Source organism: Musca domestica, unplaced genomic scaffold, assembly GCF_030504385.1.
Source record: "Musca domestica strain aabys unplaced genomic scaffold, Musca_domestica.polishedcontigs.V.1.1 90, whole genome shotgun sequence".
Lineage (NCBI taxonomy): Eukaryota > Metazoa > Arthropoda > Insecta > Diptera > Muscidae > Musca > Musca domestica.
Genome location: NW_026712436.1, coordinates 923,323 through 939,099, shown reverse-complemented (window position 1 = coordinate 939,099; position 15,777 = coordinate 923,323). Strand labels below are relative to the sequence as shown.

The 15,777-nt window shown below is 36.0% G+C and overlaps 1 protein-coding gene and 1 pseudogene across 7 annotated transcripts in view; both read right to left on the bottom strand.

The window, feature by feature from the left end:
- Window positions 1-14,269, bottom strand: part of LOC131800381 (uncharacterized) — a 117,047-nt gene extending 102,778 nt beyond the window's left edge. For 6 of the 7 annotated variants that reach the window (XM_059131933.1, XM_059131935.1, XM_059131931.1 and 3 more), the window contains exon 1: window positions 13,842-14,028. In XM_059131933.1, the coding sequence (XP_058987916.1) occupies window positions 13,842-13,896 (55 nt within the window). In that variant the 5' untranslated portion in view covers window positions 13,897-14,028. Of the gene's footprint in view, window positions 1-13,841 lie in introns of all 7 variants that reach the window. The other variant, XM_059131934.1, reaches the window with a different exon arrangement.
- LOC131806956 (uncharacterized) overlaps window positions 14,269-15,777 on the bottom strand; it is a 107,397-nt pseudogene continuing 105,888 nt past the window's right edge.

Genomic DNA, 15,777 nt, shown 5'->3' with positions numbered 1-15,777 from the left:
TTCATCATCGTCATCATCATGACGTTGTAAGATTAAATACTTTGCGTTATGTTATTCCACTCTTTTTCGCGTAGCACAAAAAAAGGAACACACTACAATTGAATATATTTATTCCGGCGGAGTAGATGTTATTTTTAATTCTATTGCATATTTTAGAGAAAAATAAAAAAAAACTTAAATAATTGAAAAATATATATTTATTCTTCTGCCTGTACTTCGATAAAATTTAGGGAAATATGCACTTATTTTTATGGCATTCTGTCTGTCTGTCCGTGCGTCCGTCCGTATGTTGTGCCACTATTATGCATTGTCATGTTTGAAATTACATCACATTCGGTTATGTCTGGGAATGAGGCCTTTTGCATTCTTTTCCGGCGTTCTTGTTATATTTTTTTACTTTGCATTGGAGGTTCATTAAAAAAACGGGAAGAAAGTTAAAAATATCTCTTTTTTTGGGACGAATAAGAATTTTTGAGATTTTTAATGAAAAGATTTAAATAAAGATTTGAGTGAAGAAAAAACAAAATTGCAAATTGGAATAGGAATAGGAATTGTGTGGGGAAAATATTTTCAACTTAAATTTAACCAGAGACCATGACGGGATTGTAATTGTTGGCATAAAGAGATTGTGGAATTTTAAAAGTACTTTTTAAGACCTATCAGAAAGAGGGTCCTTGATTTTTTAAGAATATTTTTAAAGGGATACAAAATTCAGAACAGATTATAAGTCGTCGATTTTTTTTATAAAAGCGATAGTTGAGCATTTTTAAGAAAAATTTTAGAAAAAAAGTCAAAGACAATCTTTACAACAACAGCACTAATAAATAATGATTGTTTTTTTATAAAAACAACAATTATGGGACTAATTCTAATTATTTTTTCAATAAAAAAAGCTACCATATTCCGGAAAAAAATGCCGACGATGTTCTAACAATTCATAGAGCTAGAGTTTGTGGTTAGTTTTGAGAATAATTTTTTAAAGACTTTTAGAATAGAAATCGTAGAAGTATTGGAAAAATTTTTCAAGGACCAATTGATATTTTTTTAGATTATTTTTAAGAACTATCAGAAAAATAATTGGGGATTTTCTCTAAATATTTTGTAATAATATGCAATATATGGATTATTTTCAAGCAAGCAAAATTTAAAAAAAAAAAAAAACTAATCATGAAGGCTTATGATAATTTTTTAAGAACCATAAAGCCAATAATCTTGGATTTTTCAAAATATATATTTCAGGAATTAAAGGAATTTAGGATTTTTAGGAATATTTTTGGAAAAACTATTAGATGGATATTTTAAAATAAATTTTCATGGAACAATCATGAAATATAACAAAAAATCGTTAACTTTTTAAAAAATATATTATTTCAGATACCATCAAAACAAGAGTTGTAGACTTTTTAAGAATATTCTTTCAAGGATTAAAAATGTTGTTTACACAACAGTTTTTCTAGGTCATGGTGTAGGATTATTTTTAATAATTTTATTTTATTTAATATTTTTATTCTACTATCAGAGTTACACGCCATGATATAAACATTTTTAAGGAATATCAGAGGAGGTATAACAATATTTTGCAAGGACTTTTGTAGATATTTTACTTTACGAAGGTTACGAAAAGTTCTAAAATGGCACTAAACTTCACAAAATAGTCAAAAACTTGAAATTTGGTATGAGAGTCAATGTTAGAAAATATGTTTGATATATGACGATTGTTTTGAAAATGTGTACTAACTGTGCGAACTGTACCAAATGTTACTAAATTTGAACAGATAGTACGTGAAATCTGAATTTTGATATTAGAGTTGCTGTTCATCTGTAGCCTCTGTGTTCGAAAAGGTATACATAATTGTACGAAAAATACTGAATGGTACCATAAATGATATTGGGTGAAAAATAGAGATAAAATTCTGAAATTTCATAAATAATATACTGATGGTGTCTGTGTTTGTGATTTGACGGAGGCTTGGAAATGCGTCTTGTATTTGTACAAAAAGTACTAAGAGGTACTAAATTTGGAATTGGTCAAAAATATAGGGCTGGAATTCTTAAATTTGATATTGAGGTCTCTGTTGGTATCTAAATTGAGATACGGAGGTCATTTTGGAAATGTGTATCATAATAGTACCAAAAGTACTAAATAGTACTAAATTTAGTTTTAGGCGAAGGGATAGAGTAAAGGTCCTAAAATTTGATATTGAGGTCTCTGTTGGCATCTGGATTGAGATATGCAGGTTATTTTTGAAATATGTACAATAATTGTACCAAAAATACTAAATAGTACTAAATTTGGTATTAGGCGAAGGGACAGAGCTAAGATTCTGAAATTTGATATTAAGGTCTCTGTTGCTATCTGGAATTGAGATATTGGGGGGGGGGTTTTGAAATGTGTACAAATTGGATGAAGGAGTAGAGCAGAAATCCCGAATATGACAATGAGGTCTCTGTTGATATCTAGGGTTGAGATATACAAGTGGTTTTGCAAATGTGAACCATAATTATTTTAGAAGTACTAAATTGTACTAATTTTGGATCACTGTTGGCGTCAAACGTAGATTATTTGGAATATGCGTACTAAATGTGACTAAATTTGGTATTGGGTAAAAGGATAGAGATAAATTCTTATATTTGATATTGAGGATAGAAATAGATAGAATGTGGGTCAACTGTCCAACAGTTTTACTAAAATTTTTTGAAGACCTTTTGGAAAAAATGATCCTAGTATTTCTTCTGAAAAAGAAAAATAATATAAAACCTGGAAAGGAGGGATATGAGAATAATTACTTTATTTTTTATTCGATTTTTTTGGTCGTCAAGGTCACAATTTCAAGGTAAATTTGTAGTAAACCCAAGATATTTCGAATTGGAAATAGGCTATATCGGTCCACAATTAGGTATAACCCACATATTGCAGTAGCTGCTTATTTTCGGTATTTTAAAGGTTATGAACCTTTTCAGCTGCAGGTTTATTGTGCACCAAATGGCTAATATCAACCCAAATGGACTGCATTTTTGCAATTTCGATGGAAATCATCCTACATAAAAGTACTTCAAATCGGTTCAAATAAAGCTTTAGCTCCCATATACGTATATGTTTCATCCGACTTGGTCTTAAAATTCGTAATATGTACTCCGCAAAAATGATATTTGGCACCGGTAATCAAATACTGCTCGAAAAAACCTCTGCCCTTTATTGGGTCCGATTATTGCTCACCATATATGTAATATCAGCCCAAATTGAATTGGTTTTTCATATTCAAACGAATTTTATCATTTGGTGAAACTCGGTCCGGTAAATCTATTGCTCCAATAAATATTTTTTAATATAATATTATTATTCGGATCATAGTTGATATGATCTACTTCATTTACATTCCCAAAATAATTTTTTTTTTTTGATATGGGAGCTCTACTATATATGCATTGTGGTGTAGGGTATTATCATATAGTCGACCCCGTCCGTGTTTTGACTTTTCCTTACTGGCTATTCACATGGTGAAGGGTATAACAAGCTCAACCCAGTCGAATTTAACTTCGTTTTTACTTTTTTATTCCCTCAGCCATATGGCTACAGAGGGTATATATCATTTGATACGGTCAAAACGTGCCTAGTCGAAATAACGGTTTTAGAGCCTAGGTTTCTTTGGACCAAATCCGTTTCAGAACATTTGGAGTCGATCTAGCGATGTCCGTCCGTCTGTCTGTCTGTCTGGCTGGTGCGCACGATAACTCTCGAAGGGAGTATCCGATTTGGTCCAAATTGGCTACATCGTAATATTTTTGTCAAACTTAGATCGAGTTCGGAGATGGGCAATATCGGTCCACTCCTTCTGGTACCTCCCCCCCCCCCTACCATCGCAAAAGGTAGAAATTTTCAAAAAAAAAAAAATATTTTTTGCACAGTAAGAGAAAGGATAATCCGAATTTGCTCCAACTTTGCAAATCCTAATATTTGCGTCAGTGCTAGGTCAGGTGTGAAAATGGACAATATCGGTCCACTCCATCAAGTACCTCTCCCACAAATGGTCAAAATTTTGAAAAATTACAACTCTCATAAAATGTGATGTAAGAGTCTGATTGTCTTCAAATTTCACACATCCCAATATTTATATTAACCCAAGGTCTGGTGTTAAGATGAACAATATCGGTCCACTCCTTCTGGTACCTCCCCCACAAAATATTGAAATGTTGAGTACCCATGAAGCTCATAAAACGCCAATTAACAACCGATTCTATTTAGACTTGGCACATCTGTCGAAATATTTATATCATATTTTTGGGTCCGATAGGAAATGGGCAATGTTGGCCCATTCCTTCGGCTGAGGTTATATATCTGGCGGCAATACCGACTGATACTTTTTAACTTGTTTTAAATAAAAACCCTTCGTTGTGAGATTCCAAGAGATGTTCAACTTATATCGTCTATATTTGGACTGATATTTGTGAAACACTTCTTCCAACTTAATATAGATTTCGTATAAATATGGATCGGAAGCACCTCCCAATTTAAAATATGAAGAGGATCCAAACTCAGTACTTTTGCGAGTAATATAATGATGTACACTCTCACTTCCCATAAGACCTAGACTTAATTAATTTGAAATCCGAATTTTTCGATCTGGAACCTATCAACAGTTTTTTTTTTTTTTTTTTTTGTTCGGCACTTCATTTGCCAAATCAGCACGGCAATTTTGTATTCAGCGATTTCAAATTGAAATCTCCTTCATTCCTCCTCTTGCATGGCAAAAACAAAATGCATTGAAAACTGAAGGCAAACAATGACGAAGATAATTGCCATTCATTGATCGAAACGAGCCGAATCGAATCAAATCGCATAGAATGTTTATGGGGTTGTTTTTCTTTTTCGAAGATAAACAAATACCAAACAATTTTGTATTGAACTTTTGTTTTGTTTATAATTTTATGATACAGGGTCTGGCCAATGCTCATATTCGCTGGCATAAATAAATATATAACACACTTTATTTACATTTTAATAACTTAGATAATTCGGCAATGATTGTGACTTCGACGACGTTATTAAATTCAATTTTTTTTTTAATTTTTTTATGTGTATTTCACTTTCACAAACTTCCGTTGTTGGGAAATTCTTTCGATACGACTCGTACTTGTAGTTTTCTTTGCAATTTTAATTAAAAATAATATTGCCGAATACTTTCGTTTTCATTTAGAGAAACTCGATTCTCGTTTTTTTTTAATTTTCCACATATTTTCCACGAAAGCATGAAAATTCTACACTTCGCTGTCGTTGCGTTTGATTTGGTTTCCTCTTTTTTTCTTTATTAATCGAAGTATTCGCGTTATTTTGTTCGTTCACCATAAAGGAACAAAATTCAAAATTCAGTCGTCAAACGTTGCCGCACAACTGAATATTGCAACAGAAAACGACCGCCACATGCTGATGGTTGGCTCGCTGGCTGCCTGGCTGGCTAACTCTCGAGGAAACATCGGACAGGCAGAATTAATTTGAAGCTCTTTCGAATGGCGAAAAAAACAAAGAAAATTATTTTCTGTTCTCTGACCACCCCATTTGTTCTTGCGCTGCTTCGTTGCTTTTTTTTTCTGTTTTGGTTCAATTCCGTTGAGATTTTTTTTTGCGCTATCCAAAATTCTGCCTCTACTGATGACGATGATCATTCAAAACACTTTTCTCCGACTCTTTGAAAACAAAACCAAAAACAAAAAGAAGCAACAATAACGAAACACTTCAACAGAAGCTCTTCTCCTCCTCAGTGGGGCAGTAGCAGACGCCCCAGCACTTGTTGTAGCGACGCACTGCCAGAGTCAAAATAATTTAGCAAATTGTGATCGTATTTAAAACAAAGCAACAACAACAAAAGAGTTCAACATGTGCCTTGACTTCGGCCAGAGATGTACACTGCCAGCCAGAAGAAGGCTAACGGGGAAAATGTTGGGGCTACACGAAGACATGGACCTGCACAGCCTTTTTTTCTGTCATAGGCTGTAGTATTCAAATTTGAAAAAAATCAGGTGAGTAATATTGCGAGAATCATCAAAATACCCAATAACGGGAGGTGCCGTTATATGGGGGCTATACGAAGGCGTTGACCTGCCATAGGCTGTGGTATCCATTACGAACATCAAATACTAAATTTGAAACAATTCTGGTTAACAATGTCGCTTAAATCACAAAAATACCGAAAATAGAGATGTACCATTACAGGGTGAGATGAAAAAACAGCATTCAACTACAGATTGCTCTCTTTACCGTGATACTGGTAGGGTAGCCCGACGTCAAGGAAGTGGACGGAAGAAAACAGTAACATCAGCAGAAATGGTTCAGAAAAAGTAAAGAAGCGACTTGATCGTAACCCGCGTCGCACTGGCCGAAAAATGACTCGTGAGCTGAACATATCGCAATATTCCATTCCGCAAATATTGAAAAATGAGCCACTGAAATTCCAAAAAGTGCAAGAACTTACACCGCAACAGAAAGAAAATAGTCTCAAAAGAGCTAAAGAGTTGCTTCGCTTGGCCAAAAGTGGAGAACTGCCGAATTTGGTTTTCTCCGTCTCCGATGAGAAAACATTCGTTGTGCAGCAGTTAGCAAAAAAAAAATGATCGTGGTTACTTGCCAAAGAGATCAGCTGAAAATGTGCACCTTCGTTTGGCCATCAGAACTCAAGCGCCGGCCATTGTGATGGTGTGAGCCGTCATAACAGCCGATGGTCGCTCTCCGTGGCATCAGAATAAATGCCAAATATTTTCGCGAAAATATTCTGCAGGATGCATTAAAGCTTTGGGTACGCAAACAATTTGGCCCCAGACTTTGGACATTCCAACAGGACTCAGCACGTGCCACCCAGGAATGGTTACAAAATAAGGTTCCTCGCTACGTTTCCAGTGCACAATGGCCACCAAATCTCCGGATACCAATCCGTTGGACTATTGTGTCTGAAGTATTTTGGAAAGCAAGGTTGGTACTAAAAAATACCGAAGTGTTGATCATCTCAAGCAAGCGCTACGCCGGGAATGGGACAAAAAACTGCAGAGCCGTTTGAAGGCCATAATTCGTGCCAAAGGTGAGCAATTCGAACAAATCTAAACTTATTCTAAAATTTGATGCTATTTCCGACATTTTTTGCTTTCAATCAAAAAAAAATTAAAAAAAAAAATTGTAAAAAAATATGACTTTTGACTTTGTTGCAGTTTTTATATCTCACCCTGTATCTGTCATAACTTGCGAATCCAGTCTTTACAACTTACTATATCTAAATATTTCTCCTAACCAGAAATCTGATATGAATATTGTAATTTATCGATTTTTTATGATATCGCATAAAATTAGATATAATATTCCAATATTTTTATCTGTATTAGATGAAGTATGAAAAGGGAATACTTCGGTCCGCTGTATCTGTTACCTCACGCATATTTCCACATATTCCAAAAATATGCACACATCTCATATATATGAGAAGTAGTATAGGAAGCAGTCGATATAGTCCAAATTTAGCACGTTGTAATATTTATAAGATCTTAGTTCAGATACGAATTGGTCAATATTGGCCAACTGCTTCGGAAGGGTCATCAGTTAGAATAATCACAACCCAAGGCTGAGGGTGTACGTCTGTCTTGTCAATAGTCAAACATCTCCAAAAACTCTCTTTTTTCCTCTGTGTAATATTATCTTATAAGATGCCCCACAATGAGGGGATGAATGATTGACCATTATTTTTTTTATGATTGCCACCGCCCATAATTACGCATAGCACATCGTAGGTTTTAATTACGCACAAAGTGTAGATTCGACTATTTCAGATTTCTGAGAAGCACGTGGCGAAAGAGAAAGTAAAGTAAAAAATGTCTCTAAGCAATATCTCCACAGAATGAGAGTTCGCCTCTCAATTCTGAGGCTATGCATTGAAATTACTCTTTTAATATTTAAATATGAAAAAAGAACACATTCTCAAATTAGTTGTAGATCATAATTCTCTCTTACTCTCGCTGTCTACAACACATGCTACGTAATTTTTTCCGCGTAACTTGAAATGAAATTCTCAAATATCTTACAAAAATTAAATACCCAGAAGTAGTGTCTTCCGATTAGATGTTTTTATTGGAAATATTTGACATGGGACATATTGTGAAGAGCATCTATCAAACGAATATTTGGAAGAGTACCACGAAGAAAATATCTGTGTGCGGTCCACATTCGACTCGTCATGTCAATAATGAAATTGAGTGATTGATTTGTTTGATTTATTTTACTTTCTATTAAAAATAGGTATACAGTAGATGGGGAATGATATATAGGAAGGGAAAATGTTGGTACGATTTGAAAAATTTTAACAATAGGACTGTTAAATTTAATTTAATATATGCCCAAGTGAATATGAAAAAAACATTCAATAATATAAATCATTTGAAATCTTTTTTTATGAAATAGCATGGAGAAGTGCGAATATTTTTGATATTTTCCAAATAAAGGTACAAAACAAGTTGAAAAGTATCAGTCGGTTTTGCCGACTGGGGGATATTCCAGAAGGAATGACCCGATCTATATCGTATCTATAACAAATGTTGTATTGATGGAAATATTGAGATATGCCAAGTCTGAATGGAATCGGATGTTTATTTCGTGTTTTATGGACTTAAGGAATATTCAAAATTTTTACCCTTTGTGGGAGGAGAGAACCGATATATTACATCATAACACCAAACCTTGGGTTAATAAAAATATTCTGATATGTAAAATATAAAGCGAACAGTGTGCTTATTTCGGATTTTATGATAGTTTTTTGTTATTCCAAATCAGATCAGAATAGTATTACTTTGTACCAAGTTTGGATCAAATCGGATATTCTCTTTGAGAGATATCGAACGCACAACAAAGTCAACGAGATATATATATTGGAGCTATTTCCAAACCTGAACCGATCGCGATAAAATTTGGGAAAGGTATTTTTGTGCTGTATTTGATATATTCCCCCCGAATATCGCTGTTAAAGACTTCATATTACGGCTGTGGAGAACAAATATAACAAATCGGATGAACAATATATATGCGACCTATAGCGATATCTGAACCGATATCGATCAAATTTGGCACACTTATTTCCAGGCTTAATTTGGTCGTATATGGAAAATTCCATACTATTTGGGCGTTTGATGCACAATCATAGGCAAATCGGACGAAGCTACAGGGCGAGATAAAAAACTGCAACAAAGTCAACCGCCATAATTTTACATTGTTTTTTTTTTTTTTTTTTTTTTTTTTTTTTTTTTTTGAATGAAAGCAAAAATTGTCGGAAATAGCATCAAATTTTTAGAATAAGTTTAGATTTGTTCGAATTGGTCACCTTTGGCACGAATTATGACCTTCAAAACGGCCAATGAAACCGTCACAGTCAGACCGAATGTTGGTCTGCTGCATTTTGGCCTATTCATCAGTCTGAAGTTGCAGTTGCAGTTTTTTCATCTCCCTGTATATCTAAATTTTGACCGATTATCTCCAATTTCAATGTACTCTGTTTACAAAAATACGTTGACAGACAGACGGACGGACGGACATGCAAACATCGAATGTGATTCTATGCAGTTCATGACAAGGAACTATGGATTTATCTCGTGTCCTTTCGCCTGTTACAAACAAATGCACAGAGACATAATACCCTGACCTCCTTGTGGTGTAGGGGGTAAAATAATAGATTATATTTCACTGTTTGTTGTAATTTTAAGAGGATAATAGCTTATTTTAGCTTTCACTTGGTAATTTCTCATCCAATCCTTGCTAAAAGCCTTAAATAAATATAAATAAGTTAAATGGAAAACGTTACATAAGATTCCCAGCGACATCTGTTGTAAAATTTCGACATCTTTATTTGTTTACATTTAAAAAAGCTTTTCATACAACGTTGCCAAACACACTGAAAATATGAAAAAGCTTCCCCTTTCAATTGAAGCGTAGAAAACATTTTCGAAGCGCATGTCGGTAAAATCCATTAAATGTGTGTGTGTATGTGTTTGAATGTAATAAAAAGCTTTCCATAACGGAGCTGTCTGTTGTGCCGGCATTTGTTATTCGTTCATAAGCAACAGCACATATACACATACAGTATATCCATTAGAGATGATAAAAAAATAACAATATCCAAATGTAATTTCGATAATTTCTCAGATAGAATTGACTAGACTTAGCCATATATCGAATATCTGAGGGCCCTAACTCCAAATGCATGCGCACTCTATATATATACACTGGTGGCCAAAACTAAAGCAACTGAAATTACAAGGAGAATGAATGCCCTGTAACTTTGTCAAAAATTAAGAAAATGAGAAAGTTTTTCTTGTTTTAAATTAGGTACTTTATTCACTTTTAAAAAACCTAAAACATAAAACCAAAATTCATTTTATATAAAAAATAATGTTTGGTAAAGTCAATTAACCCGATTTTGGCTTGGACAAAACAAAAGCAACTCTGTTGTACATTCATATAACCTCTGCAATTTCAGTTGTTTTTACTGTGATATTTATCGCTTTTAGCTTCCTTCGACAATTTCGCTTGTCATAAATCCTTTTTGAGAAGTTTTTACAACAGTATGTGTTTTTCTTTTCGTTTTTTAAGTACTGCCCAAAAAAATTTTAAAAATGGCTAGAAGCAAATACAGTACCTGAATAAAACAGCAAATTATCAGTGACTATCAAAACAACATATTACGAAAAATGATTTCCGAGAAATATCTCATATATATTTATGTGATTTCATAATTATTTCTGTATACTAAGTCGGTTTTTTGAAACTGGATCAGTAGTAACAGCCTATAACGGATGAAGGCCGTGAAAAATTTCAGCCCGTACTGATCCACAAATTGTGAGAGAAATAAAAAAACAACTATTTAAGAGTTCAACTGGATTGGTGAGAGAGCATCATTGGATATAAGCTCGAGATCAGTGCGTAGACGAGTAGTGGCAGCTGGTCTGCATGCCCGTAAGATATCAAAAAACCATTTATATCTGAAAAAATCAAAAACTGCTTTCGGAAACGATAATATTAAGTGGAATCAAGCTCAATGGAAAAAACATTATTTCTGGGATGAGTCTACGTTTAATATTAAAGGCTCAGAAGTGAAAAATTTTACGGTGAGAAGACCAAAAAATGAAGGACTCAAGCCACAGTGTTGCAAAGGTACAGTGAAGCATGAGGGAGGTTCAAAAATGGCGTGGCGCTGTTTTTCTTTCTATGGACTTGGGTCTATCCATAAAATAAAGGAAGTTGTGGATCCGTTTGTTTACAAAGATGTGTTGGACATCACGTTATTCCCTTACGCTGAGTAAAATATTGGGCTGATTTGTGTGTTTCAGCATGACAATGATCCCAAACTTGTATCAAAACTTGTCAAATATTGGTTGCGGGAGTCAAAAATGCATATTTTGTTATGACCGGCACAATCACCTGACCTAAACTCCTTAGAAAGCCTTTGGAGTATCGTAGATAGGAAGATCAAGAGAGATTCGGAAATAAATAAGCACAACATTTTCTAAAGAAGTCGGGGTGCCTGGGAAAGCACACCCAAAGATCAAATTGAGCGTGTTATAGATTCAATGCCTCGTAGGTGTGCAGCTGCTATCAAAAATAATGGTTATGCTATCGACTACTAGCCAAAATTTAATTATTTTAAAATAAAAAATCAAAAGTTGCTTTAGTTTTGACCAAGCAAAAATTGGGTCATTTTAGTTTTCCACATATTATTTTTCGATCAAAATAATTTTTGTATTTTTATTTTTAGTTTCTTAAAAGTGAATTAAAACCCTCATTTAAAACTGGAAAAATAATTACGATTTGTTTATTTTTGTAAAAGTTACAGGACATTTATTGTCTTTGCCATTTAAGTTGCTTTAGTTTTGGCCACCAGTGTATTGCTTTCCCATTATACCTAAAAATTGACTTGGTATAATCCTACATCTAGCAAAATGTTGGTAGGTCCTGTTCCGATTTTCAGCACTTCCTATAACGACATCGACATACCCTTTGCATTTTCAGTAGACCTAAGCAATGTCAACTACATACATTCCTCTGTAATACCGATAAGCCAAATGGTAGATGGATCTATTCTCAAAATTGACAAGGCAAATAACTTAATTTTACCTTACCTAGTATCGAGCTATTTTATTTCCATATTTATAAAGAACTGCCAACATGTATCTCATAAACCCATTATTTGATGATGATATTTTTGCTGGGTAGACGTAAAACTACACATATACAGCTTCCAACACAAGTGTCCAACTATTACAGAAAAATTGCCAGCATCTATAATTATCACTTTGGTAAAATGGTTTTCTTCCAGCAACCAACCCCTTTTCAAAAACGCCTAAAAATAGTTCCACATTTCCTGAACAACTCTTCCATGTATTTTTAGATCATCTCCTAACGTTGGAGATAAGGATTTGCGTCATCTCATCTATTTTGGATAAAGGAAGAAGCTTTCTGTCGGAATTTCCAGGAAACATAAATGACGGTTTGTTAAACGGCAATATATAATGGTATTCCCATTGATGCCTGTCATGTGGATGTGGGTAATGTGCCGTCGAGTTTAAAGGACATTTGATTCTATGCTTAGACTTGACGTCTATTTCATTTCGTAACATTTTGTTTTCAAGTGTATATTTAGATTCAAAAAAAGGCTAGAAAATGACATAATATATAAATGATTTCGATTTACCTATAAAAGATGGAGGTGAAAATTCAGAAACCGAAATCCTAACCCAATAGTTAAACATGGCCATATTCATATTTTATGGATAAGAAGCAGGTTTCTATGGGTAGAAGACAGGTATTTTATGGATAGAAGACAGGTCTTCTACGTATTGAAGACAGGTCTTCTATGTATTGAAGACAGGTGTCTTCTATGGATAGAAGACAGGTGTCTTCTATGGAAAGAAGACAGGTGTCTTCTATGGATAGAAGACATGTCTTCTATAGGTACATGTCTTCTATGTATAGAAGACAGGTCTTCTATGGATAGAAGAAAGGTGTCTTCTATGGATAGAAGACAGGTCTTCTATGGATAGAAGACAGGTCTTCTATGGATAGAAGACAGGTCTTCTATGGATAGAAGACAGGTGTCTTCTATGGATAGAAGACAGGTCTTCTATGGATAGAAGACAGGTGTCTTCTATGGATAGAAGACAGGTCTTCTATGGATAGAAGACAGGTGTATTCTATGGATAGAAGGCACGTTTTCTATAAGGCAGGTCTTCTATAGATAGAAGACAGGTCTTCTATGGATATAAGGCAGGTCTTATATGGATATAAGGCAGGTCTTATATGGATACGAGACAGGTCTTCTATGGATAAAAGTCAGGCCTTCTATGGGTATAAGACCAGTCTTCTGTGGATAGAAGAAAGGTATTCCATGGATAGAAGACAGGTCTTCTATGGATAGATGACAGGTATTCTACGATATGCGACAGGTCTTCAATGGATAGAAAAGTTTCCTCTTCTATCCGTAGAAGAGTTGCTCTTCAATCTATAGAAGACTTGCTCTTCAATCCATAGATGAGCTGCTCTTCCAACAGAGTTGCTCTTCATTCCATAGAAGAGTTCCCTCTTCTATCCATAGAAGAGTTCCCTCTTCTATCCATAGAAGAGTTGTTCCTCTAGCCATAGAAGAGTTCCCTCTCCTATCCATAGAAGAGTTCCCTCTCCTATCCATAGAAGAGTTCCCTCTCCTATCCATAGAAGAGTTGCTCTTCTATCCATGGAAGACCTGTTTTCTGTTTAGAGAATACGGCGAAGATGGCTTCTTAAGAAAGCCATATATCAACATTAAAAAAAATGTTCCTCCACTCACCTTCATTTTCGCTCCTTCGTCTGCGCGGCATACTGTGATAATACTGCTGTTTCATTTCCGATTTCTCGGTCGATTCGTTTTCCTGTTTCTCATCTTCGGTGTGTACCGGTGACGATGGTCCCGACGATGCACTGGCTCCCGGCGAGGCTGCCGAATTGCTGCTGCCACTTAGAATGCCATTGGCACTGGCAATGGAAGTACTGTTACCGGCACTGTCAATGGAACCCCGTTTGGCGGCATGCACATAACCCGGAGCCTGTAATGTTGGCGATGATGGCGTAATGCGCTCCTCTGTCTCCACCAGATCTATGGATTTTTTGCGAGGTTTTTCCGGCGGAATGGGTGCAATGCCATTCTGTTCGTCAATCGAACGTTGTTGAGCTGCAGCAGCGGCGGCTGATTTGGCTGGGGGAGGCGGTGGTGGTTCTGATATTTTTGTTGGTGACCTTACCCGTTCGGGATTGAATTTGACGGGGCTGACATTTTTCGGTTTGGCAGCCGGTATGGGTGGCAAGGGCGGAGACTTAACGGGGCTTCCGATTTTATTGCTGCTACGTGGTTTTATTTCGGGCGGTTGTACCGAATGCCGTATCGGGGGACTGGTGGCTTATCCTGATGTGCCAAACTGGCCAAAATGGGGGAACGGGTTTCGTTGATTTGATTATTTTGGGGAATCATTTTGTGATTATTTAGCGGGGGTGAGGTTGTGGAGTTGGCCGCCGTGTCTTTCATTTGTATGACGGAACTGGGAATCAGCACCGTACCCGGTCCGGTGCGTATGATATCGCAACGATTGAGATCACCATGAGATCGTGTGGTCTTGGTTTTGGTAAAATGGGATGTCCATTTCTTTTGTTTTTCAATCAATTCTCGGGAATTGAATTTCCGTTCAGGTTTCTCTGGTTTATCGCCACCGGACGAGCCGGACAAAATGGCGCTAACACTACCCACCCCAGAGCTAGATGATGACGATGAGGTAATGTTATCCTCGGATTTTAATCTTGAAATGTTGTGTTGGAATTTTGGACTTGGTTCCATAATAAATTTGGAATTTGCCAGCGGCGGAACTATGCCGCCGTTCAGCTGATTACTACTGTTATTGTTGGCCATTGAGGCAGCCACCTGACAACCGGACGGGAAGGGAGAACGCCGTTTGGGTGGTGATATCGAACGATCCGATGAAACGCGACGACGAACGATCCGAATGATTGATGTCACCGCAAAGGTTGTCTTCACGCGAACCCGACCGTTTCACACTGAGATTGGAATTGCTTTCGACGCCTAACTTCTCGAAAAGGGCTCGGGCGTTGTTGAATCGCGCCGAATGTGATTCTGTGCGTACGACAGTGCGGGTGTACCCGTTGTGTTTGCGGCAGCGGCGGCCGCTGCGGCTGCTGCAGCTGCGGCGGCGGCAGCAGCACTCAATTGTTCGACTGGTTGGATTTCATGGGTTTGCGTTGGAAAAGGTTCGCAATTTGCGAAACCTTACCAACCGGCTGCATGGGTTTCTCCATTTTGACGGCAGCAGCTATTGTGATGGGATTTTCTTAGAAAATGCTTCTTCTGTGGCACAAGAGATGTCTGCAAAGAGATGGAGGACAGAAAGAGAGAAAACCATTTGTTAAAAAAAAATGGGAAACAACACTAATGGATAAAAGGTAAAGCATTTTTTGGAATTATAAACAGTTTGAGATAGTCACAAAAGAGGAGTTTTAGGAGAAATAATCCTGATTTTTTGAAGAATACTTTTAGGGGTTATGTAAGCATTTCCTCACTTATACATTTTTGAAAATTTCAAATAAAGATTCCATAGAATCGCCCGGCAATATCATAGATACAACTACAAAGATTTGGTTACTTAGGTCGGAAATTTTAACCCTCAAGCGAGCCAACAAAGGGGTCTTTCCGGTCCTTCTTTAAAAATATTTAAAAACTT